Source organism: Numenius arquata, chromosome 8, assembly GCF_964106895.1.
Source record: "Numenius arquata chromosome 8, bNumArq3.hap1.1, whole genome shotgun sequence".
Lineage (NCBI taxonomy): Eukaryota > Metazoa > Chordata > Aves > Charadriiformes > Scolopacidae > Numenius > Numenius arquata.
In genome coordinates, this window is record NC_133583.1 from 52571619 (window position 1) to 52597526 (window position 25908).

General features: G+C 42.0%; 1 protein-coding gene across 1 annotated transcript; it reads right to left on the minus strand.

Moving 5' to 3' along the window:
- Positions 1-5450: 5450 nt before the first annotated feature.
- On the minus strand, positions 5451-25352 carry STIL (STIL centriolar assembly protein). Its single transcript, XM_074151963.1, has 16 exons — positions 25321-25352; positions 24138-24245; positions 22339-22454; positions 22042-22229; positions 20802-21049; positions 19910-19993; positions 19703-19789; positions 17893-18040; positions 16593-16702; positions 15650-15764; positions 13783-14841; positions 12270-12435; positions 11261-11486; positions 8998-9190; positions 8155-8411; positions 5451-6279 (listed from the first exon to the last, which is right to left on the minus strand). Exons 1-16 carry the CDS (start codon positions 25350-25352, stop codon positions 5451-5453), a joined length of 3966 nt encoding a protein of 1321 aa, XP_074008064.1.
- Positions 25353-25908: the final 556 nt, after the last annotated feature.

Sequence of the window (25908 nt, forward strand, 5' to 3'; positions counted from 1 at the left end):
AAGTGTTGGGTGGCTTCAGCTGGGGAGGCTCTAATTCCACATCACGTCCAGTTTCCTATTTAGTATGGAGAGCGGAACACTACTGCAATGTGGCCGAGAGAGATAAAACCCCAGCAGTGGCCCGCCTGCCCTGATAAGCTTCTAAACCCATTATTTATGAAATGATTCATTATTATTTGGCAATTTTATCGAAGGAAAGCGGAAAATTATTGCAGGGATATGCATAGGAATAACTCCGGAATGCATGCCTTCTAGCTTTTTATGTGTGTGTGCTTAGATGCTCTTAAAAAGACACTGAAAAAAAAAAAAAAAGAGTAATAAAAAATTGCACTGTGGCTGCCCGCATCTGAATAGCAATTCTTTATTTTAGTCCTCTTGGAGGTTATTATGCCCCTGCTCTATTTTTATTTTTTTTTTGCCTTTTTTTTTTTTTTTTATTAAATATGGAACACCTACTCCGTTCTTAATTAAATTTAATGAGACAAAATAAATTGTTGGAGATACTGAGAGAGAGGGAAGGGGGTGTGGGCTGCTTTGGGACAAGAGGAGGTAAATAAAGCGCATCAAGAGGACATGTTTTGGAGAGAAGTGGCCTCAGCCTCAGCCTTCCTCCCTCCACACTGTGTGTTTTCGCTGAGGGGCTGAATTGGGGGGAGCTGCCCGTCTCATCTCCCGGGCTGGGGCGGGGGGAGGCCGAGCATCCCCTCCGGGCCGGGGGATGCTGGAGGATAGGGAGCAGAGCGGGTACCCCTCGCCCTCGGGAAATTTGGGATGGGAATAGAAGGGAGAGCTCAGGGCCGGAGCCGAGCCTGGAGGAGAGGAGCCTGGGGAAGGGTAGAAGGGCCCTTGGCCGCACGGCAGCCAGCGGGGCTCGGGGACCGCGACCGACTGCGCGCCCCGTCGGGGCTGGGGCTCAGCCCGGCGACGGCAGGGTCTGGGCCCGAGGGGACGGGGGACGCCCCCGGCCTTCGCCAAAGCCGCCGTGCCAACGGAGCGGCTGCCGGGGAGACGGGCGGGTGCGGGGGTCGGCTGCCCTACGCGGCGCTCGGAAGGCGACGGGACGCCCCCGAAACCCTCCCCGAAATGCCAGAGGGTCCCGGCAGAGGAAGAGGGAGGTGAGGGAGAAATGGCTGGAGGGTCCTGGGTCCGTTCCCCTGGAGACCCACAGGTAAAGCGGTCCTAGAGACGGCGGCGGGGAGCGGTTTTCGGTAGCTCAGGGGATCGACCTGCCCGGGCAGCCGAAAATCAACGAAATCTCCACCAGAGCGGGACAGAGAGGAGGGAATCGGGGCTGAACCCCTCCCGGGACACCCCCCGGTCCCTGCTGCGGGGTTGGGGTGAAGCTGCGGCCCCCGGCCGTGCGGGGAGCCCGGGAGAGACGCCGCGGCCCCGTCCGCCGACGGGGCGATTGCGGCGCGGCCCCGCACCTGCCGTGCGGCGGGGCCGGGGGTGCGGGGGCCGCTATTGTCCCCCCGCCACCTGCAGGCCCTCCCGCAGGGGGAAATGCCGGAGCTGTTATTCTTCCTTTCACTCCTTCCCCTCAACCTCCCGCTCTGGACGCGGCCGTGGGAGAGGTTTCCACAAACCCTCCCCGCTCTCCCCCCTCCATCCCCGGTGGCGGCTGGGGTCGGGTCCCCGCAGGCAGGAGCCCGCACGATGCCGGCAGCCCGCGTGGGGTGGCGGGGCAGGGACGGTCACGACGCGGCGGAGAGAGCCCGCCGTGCCTCCCGTCAGGAAACACGACCATTTTCAAGCCGGCTCCTCTCACCAACAGGAAGCGTTAAAGATAGAACAGCCGGGGCTGGGTGGGGGAGATTAGGAAGCCCGAGCATCTTCTGTGCACCGAAAGTCACCGCGGAACCATTCCCACTGCCCTGCCACGGGTGGGCATCCCGGTCCTGCCCAGCAACCCAGGGCTCGCCCCCTCTCCACGCTTTTCACAAGGCAAAGAGGTAAAAAGCCCTGCGGTAGGGAGCACCAAAATTATACAGAATAAAGGGGTCACTGATGCTCCGAGCAGGCCCATGACCTTTTGAGCCAGCACTTCAAATATCTGCCCTTAATTATAACAAAGGATAGCTAGGGAAAAAAAAAAAAACAAAAAAACAAAAAAACACCCAACCCCAAAAAACCCAGAAGCAAAGAAGAAAACCCTGTAAATAAAGGTTTAAACCCTGCTGCTCCTCCACACGTGTCGTTGCCCGAATGGGTGATGGAGCCAGCCCCCACGTTGGGTCCCCATCGCTCAGGGTTAACAAAGCCAGACCTGGCTTTCCATCCTTTTTTTTTTTTTTTTTTTTTTAACTCCAAGCTGCAGTAGATGCTTCAGGACAGAAAAAAAAAAAAAAAAAAAAAAAAGAATCAAAAAGCCAGGCATCTTGAAATTACTCAGCTCTACAGTGTGAAAGGAAAAGCTGTTTTAGGGAAGTGTGGGGTTGGGGTATTTTTTTGTTGTTTTGGTCAAATAAATTAATGCTTCACTCGCCCAGAGGCTGCTGTCCGGGATTGTAGGATTTGCGTAACTTAATGTAACACCACACCCTCGTCCTGGGCCCTGCGCGAGTCCTTTGGCTTTTGTCTTCAAATTGTTCCTAGCCCTCCAGCATTTGAAGAAAGTCTTTAAAATATTAACCAATACAACTGTCATCTTCCTGTGTTTCCAGACATTTTACAATAGGAAACAAAGAACAAAACCCTACAACAATAGCTCAGAGGTATGAATTGCCTCATTCATCTCACTGGAATGTTCAAAAACATTAACTGTTTTTTGACTGATTCAGCAGAAAAGGCGCTGCCAGATAATAAGCTTGTGCCTGATCCAGGGGAGATTCAGGGACCGAGGAAGGTTTTATTTTTCAGCACGGCGAAGCAGCACCTTTCCTGAAAGGAAGCAAATACTCTTGTTGATGGAAGAAGCTGCGTGAGAGGAGAGAAATTCTGACAGGGCTTGAAGGGAGCTGCTGCCTTCCTCTCCCTGCGCTGCCACTGGAATAGCAGCTGCCTTATTTCACCCCCAATTCCCAATCCACAAGGGTGGCAGATATTGGAAAAGGCTTGTGTCATTGTAATAAATTAATTACAGAATCATCACGGTTGGAAAGGACCTCTGAGATCACCGAGTCCAACCATACACACACACACAAAAAAATCCCCCTACAATCTCGGGCACTAGAGCATGCCCTGAAGTGCCATGTCTACACGTTTCTTAAATACCTCCAGGGATGGTGACTCCACCACCTCCCTGGGCAGGCTGTTCCAGTGCCTGACCACTCTCTCTGTAAAGTAATTCTTCCTGATATCTAATCTAAACCTCCCCTGCCGCAACTTCAGACCATTTCCCCTGGTCCTGTCGTTATTCATTTGGGAGAAGAGTCTAACACCCACCTCTCTACACCCTCCTTTCAGGTAGTTGTAGAGGGCAATGAGGTCTCCCCTCAGCCTCCTCCAAACTAAACATGCTCAGTTCCCTCAGCCTCTCCTCATATGACTTGTTCTCTTAATTAGCAATTAGTATCCAAACAAACCATGAGCTAACAGTGCAGCTTTTTGCATTTGAACGGGAAGGGCCCGGGACTTTGCTGTGGGGTGTTTTAATTCTCTAGTTGAACACTCTTGGAGCAGGAAAGCCAAGGTCAGCACCCCAGGATGAACTTCTGCTGAGACCATGCCATCATTGAAACAAAGTGTGTTCAAGCTCCCATTAAAGCCTGTTGATGCACCACAGCCAGTGAGAAAACAGATGGCTCAGCCGTCATTCCGCACCCTCCTCCCTCCAGGAACGGTGGGAATGGGAATGAACTGTCGCTTCCAGCGCCGGTGCCTCATTTCCAAGCCCAAGAGGTCAGGACAGAGGTGTGTGACACCACAGCCACGCTGGCTGAGCCCTGTCCTCAGACCTACTCACCAAAGGCAGGCAGAGCTGTCTCAGCTGGCGCTGGGCAACCGGGTTTTCCAGGACCAGTGTGTTACTGGGTCATCGACAACACAGAGTCACCTCAAAAATACTGCGCCTAGAAATTGACCAAAAGTCAAAACCTTAACAGAAATGGAATCCTTAATAAATAACTGAATTCCTCAACTTGTAGAATAGTATCACAGAATCACAGAATGATATGGGGTTGGAAGGGACCTCTGCAGATCATCTAGTCCAACCTCCCTGCCAAAGCAGGTCCACCTAGAGCCAGGTTGCACAGGAACGTGTCCAGGCGGATTTTGAACGTCTCCTCTCCAGGCAGCCCGTTCCAGCACTCTGCCACCCTCACAGGAAATAAGTTCCTCCTCCTGTTTAGATGGAGTTTCTTATGTTCAAGTTTGTGCCCGTTACTTCTTGTCCTGTCACCGGGCACCACTGAAAACAGACTGGCCCCTTCCTCTTGACACCCACCCTTTAAGCATTTATAGGTGTTGATCGGATCCCCCCTCAGCCTTCTCTTCTCCAGACTAAAAAGACCCAAGTCTCCCAGCCTTATTATCAGCACAGGGTGATGGAAAAGGGCTCTTTCATTAGTAGACTGTGGTGCTTCATCACACAATAGTTCTATGGTAATACAGAACAAAGTAAAAAAAAAAAAAAAAAAAAAAAAAATCTGTTTTTGCTTACCCCACCACCCAGTACTGGAATTCTTGAAGAGTTCAGAAGCCAGTGACACGCTCACACTTCCAGTTAGCCATTCCAAACAATGACCGGGAAGTGGCAAGTGTTTTAAATAAAGGCTACATCAGACAACTGAAGATTGCTGTTGTGGTTTTTTTTTTTTTTAATGGAATCTTTGACTTTATGAGCAATATGTACTTCTTAAATAAATAGAAAACATTCATTCAGAATAAAAAACAAAACAAAAAAAATCACAAAAGTTTTAAAAGTGCTAGTTTTTCCAATTTCCTTCCAAGATTTCATGATACAGAGTTATATGTGCCATTTTGGCTGAATTAAAAAATAATTTGATACAAAGAAAGGCCACAGTTATACTTCCCTTCCCACCAGACACAACACTCCCCCCTCCCCACAGTAATCCAACCATTTGAGCAAATTTCTAGACATTAGTGCTTTAGCTGTGCTGCCCCTGCTCTGCCACACACTGTATCGATGGCTCACAGTTGGCACGAACATGGAAAAGTCAGTGTTTTAAAAAAGTCAAAAGATGACTTAGATAAGCATCATTGTTAAAAGTATATTGAGAGCACATTGATTGACCTTTTAGATACTTTAAAATCACGCCTAACTGTAAACAAAAGTGCACACATACCTCAGTGCTGCTCAGCACTGACTCAACCAGCGTTTAGAGGTGGTTGTCCCTGACCTGGGCTGAAAACTCAGTTCTGCAAGTTTTACGTTGCTACAACAAAGTGACCTCCTCAAAGATCACTTAATCCCTGGTTTCCCCATAGTCCTTTACAGAGAGGTCCCTCTCAGATTCGAAGCCGTGGTTGCCAGCCGTCTTGGGGGACGTTCAGAATAACTTTGGCAACTGCCTGAGTTGTTTCACATCAAGAATGGTGCCAACAGAATTCATGCTGTTCGACTGGTTTAACGTTTCGAGGGCTGGAGTATGGAGGTTTCCAGGGAAGACCTGAATATCTCCTTCGTCTTTCCTGCCAGGTTGTTCAGTGAATTCAACCCTCCCACGTAACAATTTGGGTTTGGGTTTTAAATCCTTTAAAATCTGAACTGAGTCGTCATCGGCTTGATCCGCTCTGGGAGGAAAAATTTCATTTGTAATATTTCTTAACACAGGGCTGTTTAATTCAGGTGGAGAAGCATTAGCAGTCAACTCTCTGCTGCGACTTTTTAGATGAATGGGAAGTCTTTCACCAATTCTTTTGGATAATTCAGTCCAGTGGTTGAAGCCATCCAACACAGGGGTGCAGTTTTTGTCCAGCACGCTTTCACTTTTGACAGTGCCAGAATTGCCATCTTGAACCTGCAGTTCCTCTTCATCTTCGCTACTGTCACTGCCCTGTATCAGCCCATATCGCTTCATGTACTTCTTGGTTGCAAAAGACATATTGTTTGGTGAAATTAAGCTAAGCCCCACCATGCTCTTGTCCATATTTGTATGCAACAGGTCTTGGAAACAGAAATCCGCAGGAGGATTCTGGCCTGAGCGACTGAGAGAAAGTCGAGATAATTGATTTTCACTGAGATACTTGAGTGCTATAGCGTTTGCTTCCATGCTCAGATCAACGACGTTAGGAGTTAAGCCACACATGCTGACATTGGCAAATGACATATAATTTAGCCCAGGAACCACTGCTTCAGGATTTATGCACGCTAAGATGCTGAAATAAAGCAATCAAAAAGTTAGTTTAGCATCACAGGAAAAGTAAGCATTTCACAATATAATCTAGTAATTTAATTTTTGCTTGCTGTACCGATTTCTCCTTCCTTCTGAACACTGCAGCTCGACCAGGCTGCTCAGTGCTAAGATCACACGTTCTGCACACACTAAAAAGCAGCTCTCCAGCTACTCACACCAATAGCACCCTAACACCGTGTTACAGAATTAGTGATACTCCCTTCTGATTCAATGCTAAACAAAACCCTTGTACGACGAAGAGCCTCCCTCTAGTAGGTTTCAGAGCTGGTTTTGAGCTCTTGGTCTCGTCTCACCAGTGAACATGAGATTGTATGTCTCTGATCCTAAGACTCTAGATGCGGCCATCCAACCCAAAATTTCTATCTCCGTAGAAGATACAATGACAGAGACCAAGAACAACTCTTTCCCAACGCATGCCAATTCCATCCAGGCTTTTTACAGAAACTCTGACATAGTATCTGTTTTCAGAAGCCTGCAAGGTTCTACTTTTTGAAGGCATCCTTCAGTACAGGAAATGCTCATTCGTTCAGTTGCTTTGTACACTAATTTCTTGTATACGTTAGGTGCTTAAAGACTGAAAGGACAAGCTCTGGTACACTGGTAGCGGTTATAAACCAGTGCATTTAGTACAAGCATCTTATACTAGTTCATAAACCCAAACTCCTTGTGTTGGGAGTTAAGAGTAGTCTTATTTCAGCGAGCAGAGATTCTGAAGTTTGCTTAGGGAGACTAAACTCCTGGCTCAGATGAACCACCACTAATTATGCTGTGAATTTATACTGTTGTTTCCTTCCGTACTGAGGTGTAGGCCTTTTCTCAGAATTGTTTATCAGTCACAAACGTGGCAGAAAGAAGAATCCCTCCCCACTCCCCAAGCTTGAAGAAAAAAATCCCAAGAATTCCAGTCTTGTCTTATGGGTTCACTTATTAGCATATTATTGACATTAAAAGAACACTGTGAAACTCTCCAGCCAGGAAGATACACCAGAAATTCCAGAAAAATGGCTGTTAAAACTCAAGTGAAAAGGATAAAAGAAAGCTTAGAAACTGTATGACTGGAAACCGCTTTTGATACATAGCTTAAGAGATTAATTAGGAGATGGTTAGATTATTTTTTTGTTTACCTAACAGTTACATACTAGTATCAAGACGACAATAAGGATGAAAGCGAAGCTGTGCCAGGCAGTCAGCCTATGCCTAAGCAACTACATAAGTAAATACTCCCGTGCCTCAAACACCTTCTTCAGAAATTACTTCTGCACCTTCTTCTGTTTCATCAAGGCTGTTTCCCTCCCCAGGCACTGCAGCCTCCCCGTTTCAAGTCAAAGCACTCACAATAACGAATGATTAGGACAGACCTGGTTTTGGTTACATATCAAAGCCCTGATAACAATTTCACTTATACTGCTGAAGTGCAAGACAAGGGTTAAGCAGCAGCGAAAAAATATATAGCTGCTTAACGTTCAGCCTCCCAAGTCCAGTGTTTCTCTGGAATACTTTGACATAGCCCAAAGGATTGAAGTCACTCAAGCAGCTTCGTTATTATTCTAGGGAATTGTGCTACTGCATGCACAATACTTTAAGAATCACCAGATGCTCTAACAGCTAGAGCTACTTGTGTTGTATTTAAATAATCTGAGTTTTGCTAGCAGAGCTCTTAAACCTATCTGAAATACCCCTAGCATGAGCCAGTGTTTCATCGTTGCAGAAAATGTGGATCAAGTTGCCAAACAAATCCCCAGTGGCAGTGAACACAGTCCCTTCTCTTTGCTCATTGAGCCAATCTTCATTTTTGGTTAGATCTACACATTACTACTCAAAACAACTAATACTTCACCTGGCATTCTCCACTTTGTGTGTATTTTTCTTCATTTTGCCAGGTGAGTCAATTGTCACTCCGAGACTCTTCAGCTGTTTGAGCGTAGCACTAATCACACTCTCTTTATCCCCCACTCCCACGTCAGTCTCTGAAGCCATTTCTGTTCTGTCATCAATATCCTGATACTTCGGACCATCATCATCATCAACAATTCCTGATTTTACAAGGAAGCGATCTTGCTCTTCTGAGGACTTTAAGAGGTGGTTTACTTGGCCCTATAAAAAAAGGGAGTAGGGGAGAAAGCACATGGACAAGAACATCATGACCCAAAAATCCTGGTTTATTCTTAGGCAACTTAAAATACAACTAGATGGGTTAACAGCTTATTCTGACAAAGCAGCCAAATTCAGATTCAGTTCAGATACAATCAGGTAAACTCACAGCAATGTAGTCAAACACTGGAATATCTTACACTTCAAGCTTTCCATAAGAGTCTGTTCTGAATTTAACCACATCACACACTGATATTCTTCAGGATTAAAGTATCTGCCCTTTAAGGTACTTGAAGGTAAAATGCTATGCTATTTTAAAGGGCACTAATTTGGGAAGTTATCAACTGACATTATCTTGGAACTGAAGATTTATTAGACAGTGCTTGTATGCATGGAAGAGTGAAGTACAGAATAACCACTTAAACCTTAAAAAAGAAAGAACCAAAAACATGGAACTTTTCTGTAGAGCGTAACGTGAACTTGAAAGCCGGACGCAACTTTCATTCATGCCAATACCACATCATAACATCAGCAGCGTGCTGTTTTCACTGCTGCATTCAGTGCGGGATATCAAATTTAAATGAATTACCAGTAAGTCCTGGTAAAGCTTCCTATCCTCTGACGGACGCCGAGGCAGCAACGAGGCGGGTGGCTCCGAGCTTTGCTCACTTGTTACCACCACACGGTTGCTGGCTCCCTCTGTTGGTTCTTTCTGTAAAGACACGCTAATACTTTCTTCCAGGGATGAACCGCGAACAAGTGCTCGGGAAATATTTCCGTTTCTGAAAGAGAACACCGAGACACCTAGATGTTTCCTTGAAACACAAAAAGTACAAGTATCACTACGTATCTTTTCATAAACACGTGAAAGTACATATCTTTTCATGAACACTAGAAAAGGAGAAAAATCCAACTGCTGGAAACAGATCCTAACATTTCTTGGTTTGTCTACTGCTTGCGGCTTTGCTCCTTTCTGTAGTCGTTTTCTTTCAAAAGTCAATTGAGGACTGAGGAAAAACACCTCGCTGTGTGAATCTACAACAGCCTGACTAGTTTTTCAGAAGATGATGTGAAAATGGCAATGGCTTCTCTGGACTAGTCAAAACTCAATGACACTCTATGACAACCGTAAAGCAGATGAAGATAAAGTTATTAACAATTTGGAGTTTGTCTTATGTTTTCAGCATTTTTATGGACACTTAAAAGCCTGTAGGAGTAAATATCTTCCACACGTTCTGAAACATGCCTTGTTCCAATAGCCATTGTTACCAAGGTGAGTAACTGATAATGAGATTCCTGTAGTAGTTTAAAAATGCTCTCAAAATTTCTCAAAGACACTAGTGCAAATACACACACATACACAATGCACACTGAGTATCGCGAACTGAGAACAAACACTTAGTTGAAATACTTCTCAATAGCAGATGTGAAAGAGGAACCATAATCTATCCTGAAGTTTCCAGGTAAAAAGTGTAAATATTCCAGATCGAGTTACAGTGCGATGCTCCGCATTCCCTTCAGCTTGCTGGTGTGTGCATCGTGTAGACCTTTTGAGACCAGACATATCAATAGTACTATCATCCCGAGGAGATCCTCCAGTGACCCTCCTCCCCTTCCCCGTTCCTCCTTGGGAGACAAGTGTAAGATAAGGGAATTTCAGAACTCAGCTGATCAATTGCCTGTGTTGAAAGCGATAAGATTTAAATCACGTGACATACTAGATAGTCAATGTAGGTTATCAGTTACTGTTACACTAGCAATTATTCATCATTCCCCAAAATGTTCCCCTCCTCCTCAAAGAAATCTGGGTGACACTCTACATTCTTACTATAAGATACAGCAATTTTACAGGTTTAGGAATCCAAGTTGAAGAGAACCTCAAGATGGCATCTCTTTAAAACACAATGTTCAAAAGGCTGATTCGAATCATTAACGTTTATGGTAGCAGTAAATGTTTGCAGATAATACTTTAATAAAGGACTATGAATATTTAAGTTATAGCTTAATTATCATAATCTTTCACAATATGATTATTTTAGAAACCTAATTTAACTGGAATGGTATTCACCCTCCTTTGGCTTTTTCTACTTAGAGAATATTAGATCATTAAAAGCGCTAAATTGTTGAGCTATTCCTTGTGTAAAAATAACATCCATATAGATAATTAAAAATATTTTAAAATCAATTCCCAAATTAGGCTGAGATTAATCATTGCACTATAAAGAATTTGAGCTTAAAAATAATTAAATTAGCAGCACTGAAGTTGTAGCTGCATTGATTAGACAAAGTAGTTAGGTGTAAAATGTAGAGAAATTCAGGGAAGTCACATAATCATAAACCCCTCATCCTCAGCCCTTCAAAACTGAAAAGGTTGTGAATGCTGACAGGGAAAAGCCACTGTAGGAAAACGAACGACTACATCATTTTTTTTTTTTTTTTTTTCCCCCCCATCGGTTGGACTAGATGATCTTAAAAGGTCCCTTCCAACCTAGGTGATTCTGTGATTCTGTGATCAGTGTCCCCGTTCTCCCTCAGGATTTAAGGTAAGAAAGGAACTGCCAGCCCTGTACACGCTTTTCCAAATTAAAGGCTTTTGCCATCAGCTGCTGCTGATAGGTAGGCTACCTAAACGTGCATGACTGATAAATGCAGACTCTAAAGGCAACTGTGTTTTCGTGAGCTGAACCATCTGAAGCATAATTAAAAAAAACAAAGAAGGGAAGGAACACAACAACTGAAGTCAGGTGACTATTTATAATTCCTGAAAAAAAAAAAAAATAATCATGAAAGTAGTAACTTATGAAAGGCAGTTCAGCTTATTATGTGAACACAAGATATTTCTGGTTACTTACTGGAGAGTGTTCTGATTAGTTCCTTCTTCCACAGGATGAACACTGTCTACAAAGCTGGGCATGTCCACCACCTTTAAGGAAGAGGCAATACTTGTATTACTTGCATCTTGTTCAGCATTAATTGAAATGCTTATGTCTTCCTTAGAAATCTCTTCATCTTCTTTTTTTCCTTGTGGTATGGAGTCATCTTGTTTTTCTGAGGCTGTGTTCCAAAATAAGCTAGCACCTAGAAGAGAATTAGAGATTTACTCATTTAAGGAAAGTCATTACTATCTTCTGAGGCCCTTTGGCTTTGTAAAGCTAGAGGAATCATTTCCTCGCATTCAGGTCTTTTTTTTTTTTTTTCACCATTTAAAAAGTGATTCAGGGTTTAGAACAGCTAAGAGTTGCCAAAACATCAGTCAAGTCCTAGTTTCTTCCAAAGCATACTTGATAAAAATAAATAGTTGTATTAAAGCACTTTAATGCATTGACCTTGAGCTTGAAAACTTCCTCCAGACTATCCATGGAAATATTGTGGTTTTAACAGGAACCAATGCATTAATATGTAGCTTTCCAAACACAGCTGCCTAACTTGCTAAAATTAAAGCAAATACAGTCTCCTCTCCATGCATGTAAATGCATGACTTACAAAAAGCATCAATACTGTATGTAATTGAACACCAGATGGGATAGAAGGTATTACTTTTCAAAACAGTGTATTAACTCAAAAAAAAGGTGTGGATTTCTTTCTTTCAATAAGGCACATTTTAAAATAGATGACCTTGCTAAAGCTATTGGAAAAATAATTCTTCCAGTGATGGCGATCGCTGCTATTGCAGCCCAAAGACAGAAGTAATTCCAGCCTAAACTTGCAAATAACACCTAGAGAACTTAGCTGGTTTTTGTATCCAGGTGCATGTTTGTGTATGTTCAGCACTTCTGCAAAACATTCCCTCCACACCCAAACAAATCACAGAAACATCCAGAAAAAGTGATACCAGTCTATTTTTAAAGAATAAAGCATTACCTGTGCTCACAGCAATGCTCACACTTTTCCTCGAGCGAGAAGCTGGCGAGGGTTGTGTTTCCATAGAAACAAAGTCCCCTTGCGTCTCTGGCTGCAGAGCGTGGCTAGATGCAGCTGGTTCAGAGGAACAAGCCTGACGAGCCTGTGCTTCCAATAAGCGTTGGATCTGTAATGGTTATCAGAAAGTTATAATTCGTGCAATAAAATACAAAGTGCAAAAGGGAAAAGCCAATTGCTAAATTAGGCTCTTCTAAGGTCTGGATTCAAATCCAGGCTGCACTGCCACAGACGTCTGATAACCTTCCAGTTCTCAGCAGTGCATGCAGCATACATCAAACCATCAGTTGTGATGCTGGCAGAGCCAGCAGAGAAGAGGTTTTAAGCACGTTGGCAGAACTACACCGAGGCAACTTGAGTAAAGCCTATTTGCACTACACTTGGAAGTACTCTCTGTCCCTTTCATTCATACACAAAGCCTATTACCGACTTACCAGCCAAGCATTTATAGGCCAACTGTCCCTACACCACGCTAAATCAACTTTGTATTAATTACAAACCCAAGCACTTAAATGATAAAATTAAGGTTGCCCAGGCAATCTTCATTCTAGTATTTGCATCCATCCTGTTCACCAATTAGTTCACAGCTCCACGGGGAAATATCCTAACAGTGAAGGTTGCATTTATGCATTAAGGAAAGGTTTCCCTCTCTCATGTACAATCCATGCTTTGAGAGCTTGATTTTACATACAGAAACTATACCTAAAGCTTCTTTCAGCTGCAACTTTCCAGTTTAAGCAGGAAAACTATGTATTGTGAACAACTTTCCTATTCCTATAATTCATCACCAGCAGCAATATTTAAACTCTGGCTCTTCAGCCCCAAATCATACCCTGCAAAACACAGGGGCAGCAGCGTAAAAGGCCGATATTTTGAAGAAACTTAACCTGGTATCAAAACAGAAGTTAGTGAGACCACCAAAGCCCAATTTTCCAGCACAGCAACAAACACCTGACGAATCCTGCCAGTCTGCTGCAGACAGACAACTGAAGTTTTCAAAGCAACAGCCTCAACAGCTCAGGAAGCTGCAGGCTTGAAGGTGGGCAAAGCAACACACAAGTGTTCTGCGCTTCACCTGTAAGCTTACAATAATTCCAAAGTCTATAGCCTATGCAGGAAATTTTTTTATATAGGCAAGCATATACATATAGGAAAGCATTTATACTGAAGGCATATCTGTTTGCATTACAGAACAGTCTGCTAAAAGGGAAATGATGTTATGGAAACACAATAAAAATAAATGCAAAATTTAGGCGAGAGTCAAATAGTTTTCATCTAAGGGACACCAATTAGCAGAGCTAATCAGGACCCTCCTCTATCCCCAAACCGCAGCTGGTATGACAGGCTCTCTTGTTCCAACAAGGATGGACAACAGTTAATTTAATTCCTTTGGCAGGGGAACTATCAAAGCATAATCACTAAGAGGGCAGAGGAGAAAGCTGCCATTTCCACAAACCTGAGCTTGAAGTAATTTGAGTTGTCTATCTTGTTCTGTAAGAACCCGGTATGCATCTGGAGATAATCCCATCATTCCATTATCTGATCCTGCTTTAGAAGTAGGCACGTGCAGGCACGGTGAGTGGGCTGCACAAAACTGCAGACTAGAGGGGCTTGCACTTGAAGGCAGCCTTATTCCAGGTGATAAGCTATTGTCAAAAGAACAGTTCCCCATTTTCCCATGATATCTCACATTTACAGGGCTGCTCGTGGTATATCCTGGATTGCAGCAAATATTTGGACAAATGATATTTTGATGGAGCGCTGCACATAGATTCTGTTGAGCCATCTCTGATTGGATTTCCGCTCCATGTTTGGGGCTAATTTTACCAATTCCTTGCCATGAATTTATCGGATTATATTGGAGGGAAGCAGGAAACTGACAGTTGCATGCACTGGCTGGACAGCAAGGTGGCACTTGAACTGGCACCTGAAGTTCTGGTGGTCTTCTGCATATCTGTGGTGAAAAAGCAGGGGTGTAGAGGTCTGGCTGCGTAACAGCAGGAAGCTGCTTGGAACTGGGTATCGATGTTCTTTTAATTGGATGTTCTCCCTGCTGTGTGATTCCATCGGGATTTAATACAAGTCTTTCCGGTGGCTTTCTGGGACGATGCACAGATGTATCCGGGGAAGGCCCACTACAAGGGGTTGAAGGAGAAGATGATCCAGAACTTTTTCTTGATTGAGGGCATGCTTTCTTACAGTGCAACTGTTGCTGTAGTACAGTTTGCTTTCCTCTGGAAGGCCCTGAAGTTGGAATTTTCTGGTTTAAATGGTTTGGCAATTGCCTCAAAGAGGGATCTCCCATGTTAACAGGAGAGTTTTGCTTGTCTTCAGAGTGCTGGGTGGGGTAGTATGTAGATCGCAAGCACCCTTTCTTTTTATTACGCTGATGTAGTGCTGAGGGTAGGCTTTTAGCATTTGAAGTCCCCATAGGCTTTGACAATTGTCCTGCTTCTATGAAACTCCCTTCCAAAACAAGTGATAGTTCAGGAACTGAAGGAAAGATCCTGGTAACCTGAAGGAACAATTACACAAGCAAGTTTAAGATCATTGTAAAATATTGTCTTTCAGCTCTTCACACGAAGAATTTCAAAGAATATGTTTTCATTTAAAATCAGTATATGACCATTACCACTTCCAAACCAACTACATATTGAATGCTTTTCTAAAGATTGGACAATCCAGATCCAGATGATCTCTAGGATCAGTCTTAGAAGCCAAAATTGCTTTCATATGGCATAATGGCCGTGTCTACCAAATGAATGCTACATGTCATCCTGGAGCACATTTCAGAGTATGGATCTTTCCCCCTTCAAGAAGTGGACTACATGTTCCCTCTTACTATTCTCGGACCTAGTAGACAGGTGAAACAGAACATATTTTATAATCCACAACTGTCACATCCTTCTAGACCTATTCTGTATGAGGGCTGCTATTTCATTATATGAAATATATGCTTCAGTAAAATATACAGACCAGAAGGTCTTGATTTCATTTACCCAGAAATACACAAGTTTGCTGCCTCTATCTTTGCCTCAGACACCACAGCTCTTCCATTTAATGGTACCAACATTCCCAAAGTAGAACCTACTACCTGTGTACTCAAATCCTAGCATATACAGGAACTAAAATGCCTATAATCCTGGAAAAAAAGGCAGGTTAACTACAGCAGGAGTTGAGACTCTCAGTCCATTTCTTCAGCTCTCTTTTCCTTTGCTAGCGCTTTGAGACAGAAGCTTTATAGTCTTCAGTCCCCTTACAATGAGTTTTGCTGCTCTAAGTGTCACATCTGAGATGCCTAGAACAATTATTTACTTAATTACCTGTTGACTCACTGGGTGAGGACTTGGAATTGGTCTGGGGGATAAATCCTCATCTTCTACACCAGAGTCATGATCACTTGCTGACAACTTGCTGGGCGAGCAGCCTTGGGAAGGACTAAAACCAACATAAATCAAACTAAAGATGTTTGCATGTCAGATTAGGCAGCAGTAACATGAATCTTCATGTTTTTCACTGTGCCATCTACAGTGCAATATCAGCATCATTTTTTCAAGAAGCAGTTGCTATGCATCTCCTCCCTGGTTAGCTAGAGAGTTCACACAGCAAACAGGTCTAAGATCAGTGAAAATACAAATGCTGCTTTTGGGCAAAAAGATAGTAACACTCTCTCCCCACACCCTCAGTCATACACACCTTTTAAATGACGTTCTAACAGCAAAGCACTGATTTATATTAGAAAGATAGGGAGTGCTACAGTAAAGACTGTAACATTGCTTAAAGGAAAATAAAGGCCTTCTCAGTCACAGATAAAAATTTGATGAATAATTGAGGTTCTTAAAAATCCCTAAGTTTCAACCTATCCGGGTTTTGCAGCTCTGAAAAGTCGTATGGAAAAAGGAATTTTCACCAACTTAAGTAGATTTCAATTAGAGATTTACGTCAAAGGATAGATTCAGAGAAAGCTTAATACAGTGAACTAAGCTCCATCAGTAAGGAAGCCTTTTTAGAAACATCCACTGTATAAATTACAACCACCAGTATCAAGAGTAAAACTACAAGTAGTTTCTCTTGCAATATGGTCAGCTTGACCATCTTACTTGAAGACTATTAACTCTAGGAATAAGCAAAAGCCCATACACAGATCTTAATGTGAGAAGATCACTGTATGCACAGCTAAACCGACACCTGGCACAGCAGAGATCAAAAAAAACTTAACCCAGGAAATATTAACTTTTGCTTATAAATGACATCTGATAGATTTACCTTGCGATAGGAAGTTTCTTGCAAACTCTGCTGAAGAACTCAGTTTCTGCATTTTGGTTTTCTGCACTCAACTCAAAGTGGATAGTGTTCTTGTCTGAAGGTTCAACATTCTGGAATGAAATTTTCTGTATTTGTGAAGCACGAAACTTTCAGCTTTTAATCACTGAGGTACTACTCCCAAAGAAATCATTTTAAGGACGTTTATATCTTATTATTTGCTGCTTGTCCTCTACTTTCAATTCTCAGTTCTTTCACCACTACAAGGAGGCAGGCAACTTCCCTTCCTGTTTAACGCTGCTCCCCGGGCTACTCTAAAGTAGTTGGCCTAATTATAGCCACGAGCAGATGCTTCCTTGCTGTAACTGCTTAGATACTCTTCCACAAGCCTTCACCACTATAGGAAACAGTCAACTGCTCCTATACTGTTTCACACACCACAGCTGTGCAAGTTCTGGAGACAACAGAAGCAAGCCTGTTACTAAGAGCCCTGTCATCTTCAGAAAGCCAAGCTGTACCTAGGCTAAAGGTGGAAGGCAGCCCTCAACAGGGAAATTTATTTGGAAACTGAACAGCACAGGACACACATTGCACTAGCTGCTTCTTTGCCAGACCATAGGAGCATATATCAAGCAATTAACAATTCAACTTCAGGTTCTGCACAAGTCCAGGAAAACACATAATGAACAAAGATTTCCTAGATTTTTCTCAAACCTTACTAGTTATCTCCCAGACATCATATCATCAAATTCTTTCAAATAGATACTCTGCACAAAGATAAAATTGTTCCTGCTTTGTTACTGTAGCGTAGCAAGGGACCTGCAGATTAGTTACCACTGCGTTCCCTCTTGCATTCAACTTGAAGCAAAGCACAAGGTCCCCAGCTTTGCCCTCCAGAAAGCACTGATATGTGTCACCCATAGCAGTCGGTCAGATGTGTCCAGCATACACAGAGCATACCAGACTAACCAATGCTATACGACATCAGAATCTCTGCTCAAAGCCAAAAGGTCACTAGTAAGAAGGAGCGCTAACCAAGTCCAACACAGCACACTACATTTTAAAAGACAGATTCTTAATGCTATTAGAAGAGGAAGCAGTGGCTGAATTTGGAGGTCATCTCAAATTGAGAGACAAACTCTGAATCCACAGTAATCACTGTAAAAAAGGTAGCTTTATAAAGCTACATAATTTTCAAATGCTGCAGTTCCATTTGAGTCACATTATAGCGACTCCTCCTTTAAGTACTTATACTAAAAGTACTTTAAAATACCAGGACGCAGTAGGAAACCAAGTCACTTACTTTGAAGAGGTGTACTGTTTCTTTGCAAGTCAAGATCTGAAACCCTAGTTCAGTCTGTCCACTGCATGGAACACACTCATAAAACTCTGGCTCCTTGTGTGTCAATGAATAAAGCACAATAAGAAAACTCCCAGATTCTGAAAAAACCCTAGAAGAGAAAAAAAATACATCATAAAAAAAAATTAAGAAACAAGAAGGCAGCCTTTAGTTTCTCAATATATTGAGGAAACCATCACACAGTTTAGCAAACTGATGAATCACTGCATTTTGAGTGGTACCGAGTAGACAGACTTATGAGTGATGCCACATTCAAGAATCAAAGCAAAATAGAGAAATTGGAATAATTCTTTTATTTTTCTAGCTCAAACCTTTAGGATCACTTAGCAATTTAAATGAATCCTGAGAAGATTTCAATCATGCTATAGAAGAAAACATATGTAAAAATGATATTGTGAATTTTTTGGTAATTCAATTGAAGATGTATTATAAAGACTGTTTCATTTATCCCTAAATATTCCAAAAAAGCTCATTAGCAAAGAGATATTATTTTTTTTTTTTAATAAAAACTATATTGGAGTTTTTTCTACAGGTTAAAACAGTGAGTAATAACAGTCGACACTTAACACAAAAGATCAAGGATAATAAAAATAATGTGCATTTCCAGGAAAAGTTAGTACTACTTCCAGAACAGTTTTTCTTTTTATAGCACTTGTAATGCACTTGTTTGGGGGGGGGGGGGGGGGGGGGGCAGGTGGGTGTTGTTTGTTTGTTGTTGGTTTTTTTGAAAGTAGTATATATGATAAAGAAAGCAGTAGGAACAAGATGCTTGAAAAACACATTCACATACAACTTTAAAGTTATACTTACAACTTTAGAGTTAAAAATTTATGATGCACAGATTAAGCGGTTAGTCTGCAGAGGTTAATTCTGTTTGCGTGGTTCATCAAATCTGCCTAATTCACTTCCAAGATGGAATGACTGAAAGTTAATGAGAGTCAAGCATCTAACTTGCCTATCTAATAATCTAATTGGGCTCTTATCTGTATTTGGGCATATTTAAATCATTAAGGGAAAAAAAGTCTATTCTGCAATTACAGACACATCTGTTCACCAAATGTGGATTTATTTCATAATTTAAAAGCAAGCGTGGTCAAGCAGAAGAAATTCTTATGCATACAGCATATTTTAAAGTTTCATTTAGCTGAAGAGCAGTTTTAAACTATAAACACCTGAACTCCCTGCCAGCTTCCATATAAAGAGAACTTAGTAAATGTTACAAGTGAAAAGATGCAGAGAATGAGGAATGATTATCTACTAACATCACAATGGAAAAAAAAAAAAATCAGAATGCAAAAACTATAAAACCAGAATTTTTAGCAGGAAGTCACAACAAGACAAGCATTAGCTGCAAATTAATATGCTTCAATATATTGGTCAGATACAACCAGGGAGAAAGCCTACGTCAAAGAAAACACCCATAAGAAAAATTTGAAACCAAAATCCCACCACTGTTTAAACTGGCATTTCCTGCTTGCTCGTCCTTATTTAAACTAAAATGCAGTGACCTTAGTGATATTAATGTTTACCCTTTTCTGTCTTTGAGACAGCTTTCTAACACTTTAGTCACAGAAAATTTGTGAGGCAGAAGTCAAAACAGAAAGAACAATTAAAACAGATAGCTCGACCTCCTATATAAATTACAGAATTCCCTCAAATATCTTTGAATAGAGGCCACGTTGCCAGGCATTTCTGTGGAATGCGTTTTTAGGCAGCCAATAGTTTCTATGTTTTGTAGATAAAAGTGACTTGCCTTTCATGAATTGAAGAACTGAATAAGTATCGCAAGGAACAGGCCCAGACTTGAGGACTACAGATATGAGTAACTCCACTCAGCCAACTAAAAGAAAGAAGAAATATCCAATTACTATTCCATTACTAAGTTTCCACGATGAAATCCCTCAAATACATCTCAAATCAGTATGTGTATTAATCTGTACAAACAGAGCCAAACACTTACACTCCAACTAATGGCAAAGTATAAGCTTTGGGATCAGACTCAAGCAGCAAAAGCAATTTTCGTGTCTGGTCCATAGTAAGGTAGCTGAAACAAAGCAGAAATTGGGGGTTTTTTTAGCATTTTGGAAGTCAGTCTTTCAGAAAAAAAAAAACAAACCACGAGGACACAAATACAAGTTTAGAAACTACTGTAAGAAAAACGTTCAGAAAAAAAAAATAATCAAACCCACTCTTCCTCTACACTTACAGCAATTCCTCAGCTTTTTATCCTTTCCCTGGGTATCAAAGAACTATACCAAGGACCATATTTGCTTACTATAATGGTAGTCACAACAAATCCAGAATTGCAAGTTGTGTTAAATTTGAAGAGTAACTTTCAGAGAGGCATTCACAAGGTCCAAATAAAATGACATTCAGTTGCTTCAAATTATTTCTTTGATGTACACTTAGTTCATCCTACTAAATCAGCTATCAGTCAGAAAAATGATTTCCCAATAGCATCCTATAAGCACGATTAACAGAAAAAAGCTTTGATTCACATTCTTCTCATTTTCATTCAAAAGCACTGACAATGTTTAAAGAGCTGGATGCTCATTATATTTATTATGTTAACTAGAGGTGTGTCCTCCTGCCCCAGTAGGAAGATCTTTCTACTAAAGTCAAAAGCAAGAACTCCTCCTGCTGAACCAGTTAATAATTTTGCCCCACCCCATTTCCTGTTTCTTGTTTATAACATTTTACATTTTTCCAAGTCCAAGAAGTTACGTTATTTTTGAGCCCGTTATTTTACCAAAAAGCAAAGCACTGGTTGAGATCTCACCTTCCTACCTGCTTTAGGAAATGCAACAAACTACCAGGCAACTTTGATAGCTTTAGCATCACCCTTTACTCACCCACATTTATAAGTTCCTTGAACCTGTGCAATATTCATAGGACTGTTCAAATTTCTTGCTAGGGCTGTGGGAATAATTGGGACAGACTTCACAGGGGTGTATTCCAAAGTATTTGCTGCGGTAATAGAAGCCCAGTGAAAATCAAAATGTAGATTATCCAGGTTTTCTGTGAAAACGATATGAGCTCTAACGGTGAGAAGTTTAGAAAGATCCAGTGATTCCTTACTGCACAGACTGTGCTGCAGACCCTAGAAGGAGGGAAAAGAGAAAAAATTTAAATACAGAAAATTGTCTTCATATGACTACCACAATTCAAGTTGTATTGCACTGGGAACTCAAATCACTCATCATAGCCACTATTGCAGTAAGCACTGTATAAAAAGCTGTTAAGCCAGGTCTCCAAAGCTCATGGCTGTACTGAACATAATAAAACGTAAAATATATTTGAAATTAAGCTATGCATATCTTAGCATTGCTTTATGATGTACGAATAAACCTGAGGTTACTTAAACTGTATGAAAAATAATAAAATGACAAGCAACTAGAAGGCTTGAGGGGATCTATCAAAAGTTTTCTTACTTGCATTCAAGAAATTTGTATTTAACATCTGGATGTATCATGATGATAAATTTTAGATGTGATGTAAGCATTATTTGTACTATAAAATACACACAACAAGAACTACAGGCAAACATTTGCAGGAATGGAAGGTGTATTTACTAGATTACACGTCTACAGCAGAGCACAGAAGTGACAGGCACACATTTCAACTGTAACTGCTAACCCACATAGACTTTACATGCTTTCTTGCAAGTCACTTGCCTAGCAATACTTTTTATCAACAATTGCATAAATACTGCAACTCATTCATGATACGTTTGAAAGAAAAAGCTGTTTTTTCTTGTTTAAGTAAGTTTGTTGCAATCGCTGTTGTCATGCTGGTTTTGGTGGTCAGACCAGCTAAAAAGCTTTGGTCAGACAGCAAGATTTTAGTCCAAGATTAAAGACTCCGTGATCTTTAGACACCTGTGAAGGCCAACTGACTTTAGCACTTTCTGATACGCTTGTCAATGATGCTCAAGAAGCTCATTTCAGATAACCAACTAAATAGTCCTGCTTCAGCCACAACTGTGCTGTGTTGGAAATTGATGGCGGCTGGAAATCAAGCCCTGTACATAATACAGTGTCCGGAGGACAGTCTGTTGTTTAAGAGACCCAAAAGTTGCCCAGGGCTGCCTACCTTGAAAGCCAAGCTGATATCTTCAGCACTGTGCACTATAATATTATCTGAAGAAGGTCCCCAGGCATTAATTGTACAGGGAATCAAAAAGTCTCCAGGAAGAAACGCAGTTGGAATTTTGCCCGATCCACCAGCAACTTCTCGACCAGGATCAAAGCGGTCTATTGTTAGCGTTATGCCTTCCCCAGCTTTAAAATAAATAAATAAAGTTAGAGTCCAAGAGCAACAACTCAGGCTCCTTGATAATGGCTTACTCAACCAACCAGTACTGTCTGTCTACCTGATGTTTAAAGTTACCTTCATCAGCTGCAAGAGTCCCAAGCAAAAAACAGGAAAACAATTTCTTTTCATTCTGCTTAGCATGGCGATAGGCAAGTCGCAAGGTTTTCTCCATCATAGATAACTTTGGGTTTCTAAAAAGAGACAATAAGCAAGTATAAGATCTAAATTATTTTTAATGCTTTTTTAACAAAGTGTTTATTATATTCCAAGAGGTTCCACATTTTTTGTCAGTTAAAAAGAACATATACAGAAACAGCCCAAAGCCCCAAACAACAAAAAGGTAAGAATTAACAACATTGTATAAAATGTCAATGGAATTTTTGCTCATGTTCTGTGCATCACCCCAAGTACTCATATTCAAGAAGTCCCTATTTTAACTGGAGCGGCTCCACATAAAGCTCTGTATGATCATTTCAACAAGAATATTTTGGCTTGAGTAGTCCAGCAAAACAACATCAGAGGGGAAACTTTTTTTTCTGTGGAGAATAAATAGCAAGGAGAGAGAAGAGCTTTTTTCTATGGAGAATAAGTAACAACGAGAGACAAAAGCTTTTTCATCTGAAGGGCAACATTGTAACAAGAACTAGAGATAAACTCAAGGGAATTATTTTAATCGAAGGCTATAAAAGTTAGAAATACTTATGCTAAGACACAGAACCTCTAAGAAGTCTGAATTTAAAGAGCAGCATAGGACAAATAGCTTAACTAATTTTGACATGGTGGTGTCTCATTATTTACTCCAGCACAGTATTTAGCGTGGATGCTTAAAGCAGCAACAGACTGGGCTCAAAGACACAGGAATGTAAATATGGAGAAAGATGAAGTGATTATGAAATCACTATTTAGTAAAAAAAGGTACTAAGTTTGTAATCTAGAGAAGTAAACAGATCAACATTATTTTAGCTTAAGATAGCTTATATAATAGTGCCTTGGAAAGAGGTCAAAGTTGAAAGGGAAGCTACTGGTTTATGTGAATAATGTGATGATGGCTCATAACCTACCTGCTCAAGACTAAGTGAATTGCCTTCATCAAAATAAAAGTAATTTGGTTTAAACTTTGTTAAAATTAAAACCTCCAAGTTTTAACTCAAAGACCGTTATGTGGCAAGGACAAGTGGAAGCCCCTCTGACCTGTAACTGCTGTCCACCCTTATAGGCCCACGTACGCGTACGCTTGCTTTAACAACCACAGTAAGATTTTTTTATAGCATCTATATAGAAATTACCCAGTTAAGTAATAAGGATCAATTTTTACCCTCCATTTGTTCCAAAAGTCAGGTTTGAAACGTCCTGCCCTAGAAATTCACAAGTGCTTCACATTTCCCTCCAGACTCATTCTAAACAAAAAACCATCAGAAGTTTTGGCATTTTAATCTAGATTTCTGAAGCAAGCAAAATGCTTAGTTTTAAGTTTTACTTGAAGCACACTATCTATATCCAGTTTGTAAAAAAATATTTTTTCTCTGTAAATATTTAGAAACAAGGAAAAACACATTAAAGAAAGCTACAAGTATGCAGTTACTTTTACACCTTTCCATATGGGAAGGAAACTGAAAGAAACTTAAGTTACTTTACAATGAGGCACCTCCAACCCACTTGACCGCGATACACCACAGAAAGGAAAACTCTCAAGTCTTTCCAATGAAAATCCCTATATATTTATAAGGAACACATAGGTTGTTTCTTTTTCCTTTCCCTTTCTTTTACCTTTGAGCCTTGTCATTCACTAGGCTCAAAAGATAAAGCTAGGCTTGGAATCATATAATTCTTAATTTATTTTAAGCTTCAGCCACTTAGAAAAAGGTTATTCATACCTGTAATAGGCAATATGTGAGCCAATAACATCACCCATAGGGATTGGGTCCCAAAGTGCACACTTTGACAGAGGGAAACTGAAAGGGACCATCCTTTCGGGAGCAAATCTGCGAAGATCACAGAGATAAGAAAGGAAAATAGATTAATCTCAGTACTTCCAAACAGTATTTATAAGAAGGAACAAAGGAGTAACACTATAAGAAAAACAACAAATAGAATACATAAGCTGTTGGTACGGTTTTTTTTCCAAGTTCAGGCCAATAAAGCAGAAAATTTGTCTTATGAAGTTGTCAAGGATATGAACTACAAAGTCAACACAAAACTTTCTTTTTCCACCTGACAGTTCCTTCATGTAATCTTGGAAGATGTGTAGGCCAAAATAAAAGTCTGCAGAAAATGCTCAAGAAAAAGCTGCTCTGGATATATAGTAGGGAAGGAAAAGGTTATCAATCTTTAGAAATTCCCACGGCACACAGAATTTGTGATTTAGCAAACTTAATGTAAGGTCAACTTCCAAAAGCCCCGTTTTAGTCACTTTTTAAAATCAGCATTCAATTTACTTAAGTTTTGAGGACAACTGAAATAAAGCCTTGGCTTAACTCAAACAATATACTGCAAAATTTGCAATCAGCCTTCAGAGGCCTGAAGAAATCAGTACATAATCACATAAACTTATTTACCCAAGCAGGCTTACACTTTTAATTTAAGAGTTGCCTAAACTACATAAAATACAAAACATTTGACAGTCTATATCGCTTGGCAAATATCTCAATGCTTTTTAACAAATAAACAAAAACTTTCTTTCTGGGTATTTGAAGCCTCAAACTTTGGCAAGGTGCTTTCTTTGCATTTCTTTAAGTCCCCAGGAAAGAACTTTCCCTATTTTTAAGGAGGCTCTCTAAGCAACTCACCTACTTCTCGTGTTCCCAGCGACAGTTAATTGACTCCCATTAAAAGCTAAACGCCCATCAAAGTAAGTCCTAATTAAGGCTTAGAAAAGGGAAAACTCTTTTAAAGCCGCAGTTTTCACTAGGTTTTGGCAAGCGGAGATCAGAAACACACCCCCACAGCTCTTTTATAACCAGAGACGGGCCGGGGGGCGATGCACCACCTCACCGGTCCCCGCCCCTCACTACCAAGGGTACGGCTGACCCTCCCAGGGAGCTTTCCCCGATGGGGTACCTCAGATCCGAGCCGGGTAGATGGGGGTCCATGCGGGACAGCCGCAGCTCTGCACCCTCCACTTCTCCCTGCCGAGGGGCACAGGCGTGAGGCGACGCCCAGGCGCGGGGCCCGTTCGCCACAGCCCCTCCCTCAGCCGGGCGCCTGAGGGGGTCCGCCAGCGTCCCCTGAGAAAAGAGGGGAGCGGCCAGTGACACCCCCTCCCCAAGGCCTAACGACGGCCAGGAGACACCAGGAACCGCCTCGCCTCCCGCCGCGGTGGGACCCGACCCGCTCCGCTCCGTCCCGTCCCGCCCCGCTCCGGCGCCTTCCTCAGCCCGCGACCGACCCCCGCCTCGTTCCCTGCCGCCGACAGCCACCAGCCAATCAGAGGGCACAAGCGGCCGCGCTCCCGCCCCCGCGGCCTCCTCCGACCCAATGGACGCGCGGTGGAGGAAAAGCGCTTGACCAATCACAGTGCACCCCGGGGTAACCAACCGCCAGCGCGCGCGCAGGGGGTTTAAAAACGCCGGCGGGGCCTCACAAACGGTCCGCGGGAGGGCGGGGAACGCGCAGGCGCAGTGCGGCGCGGCAGCGTTGCCATGGCAA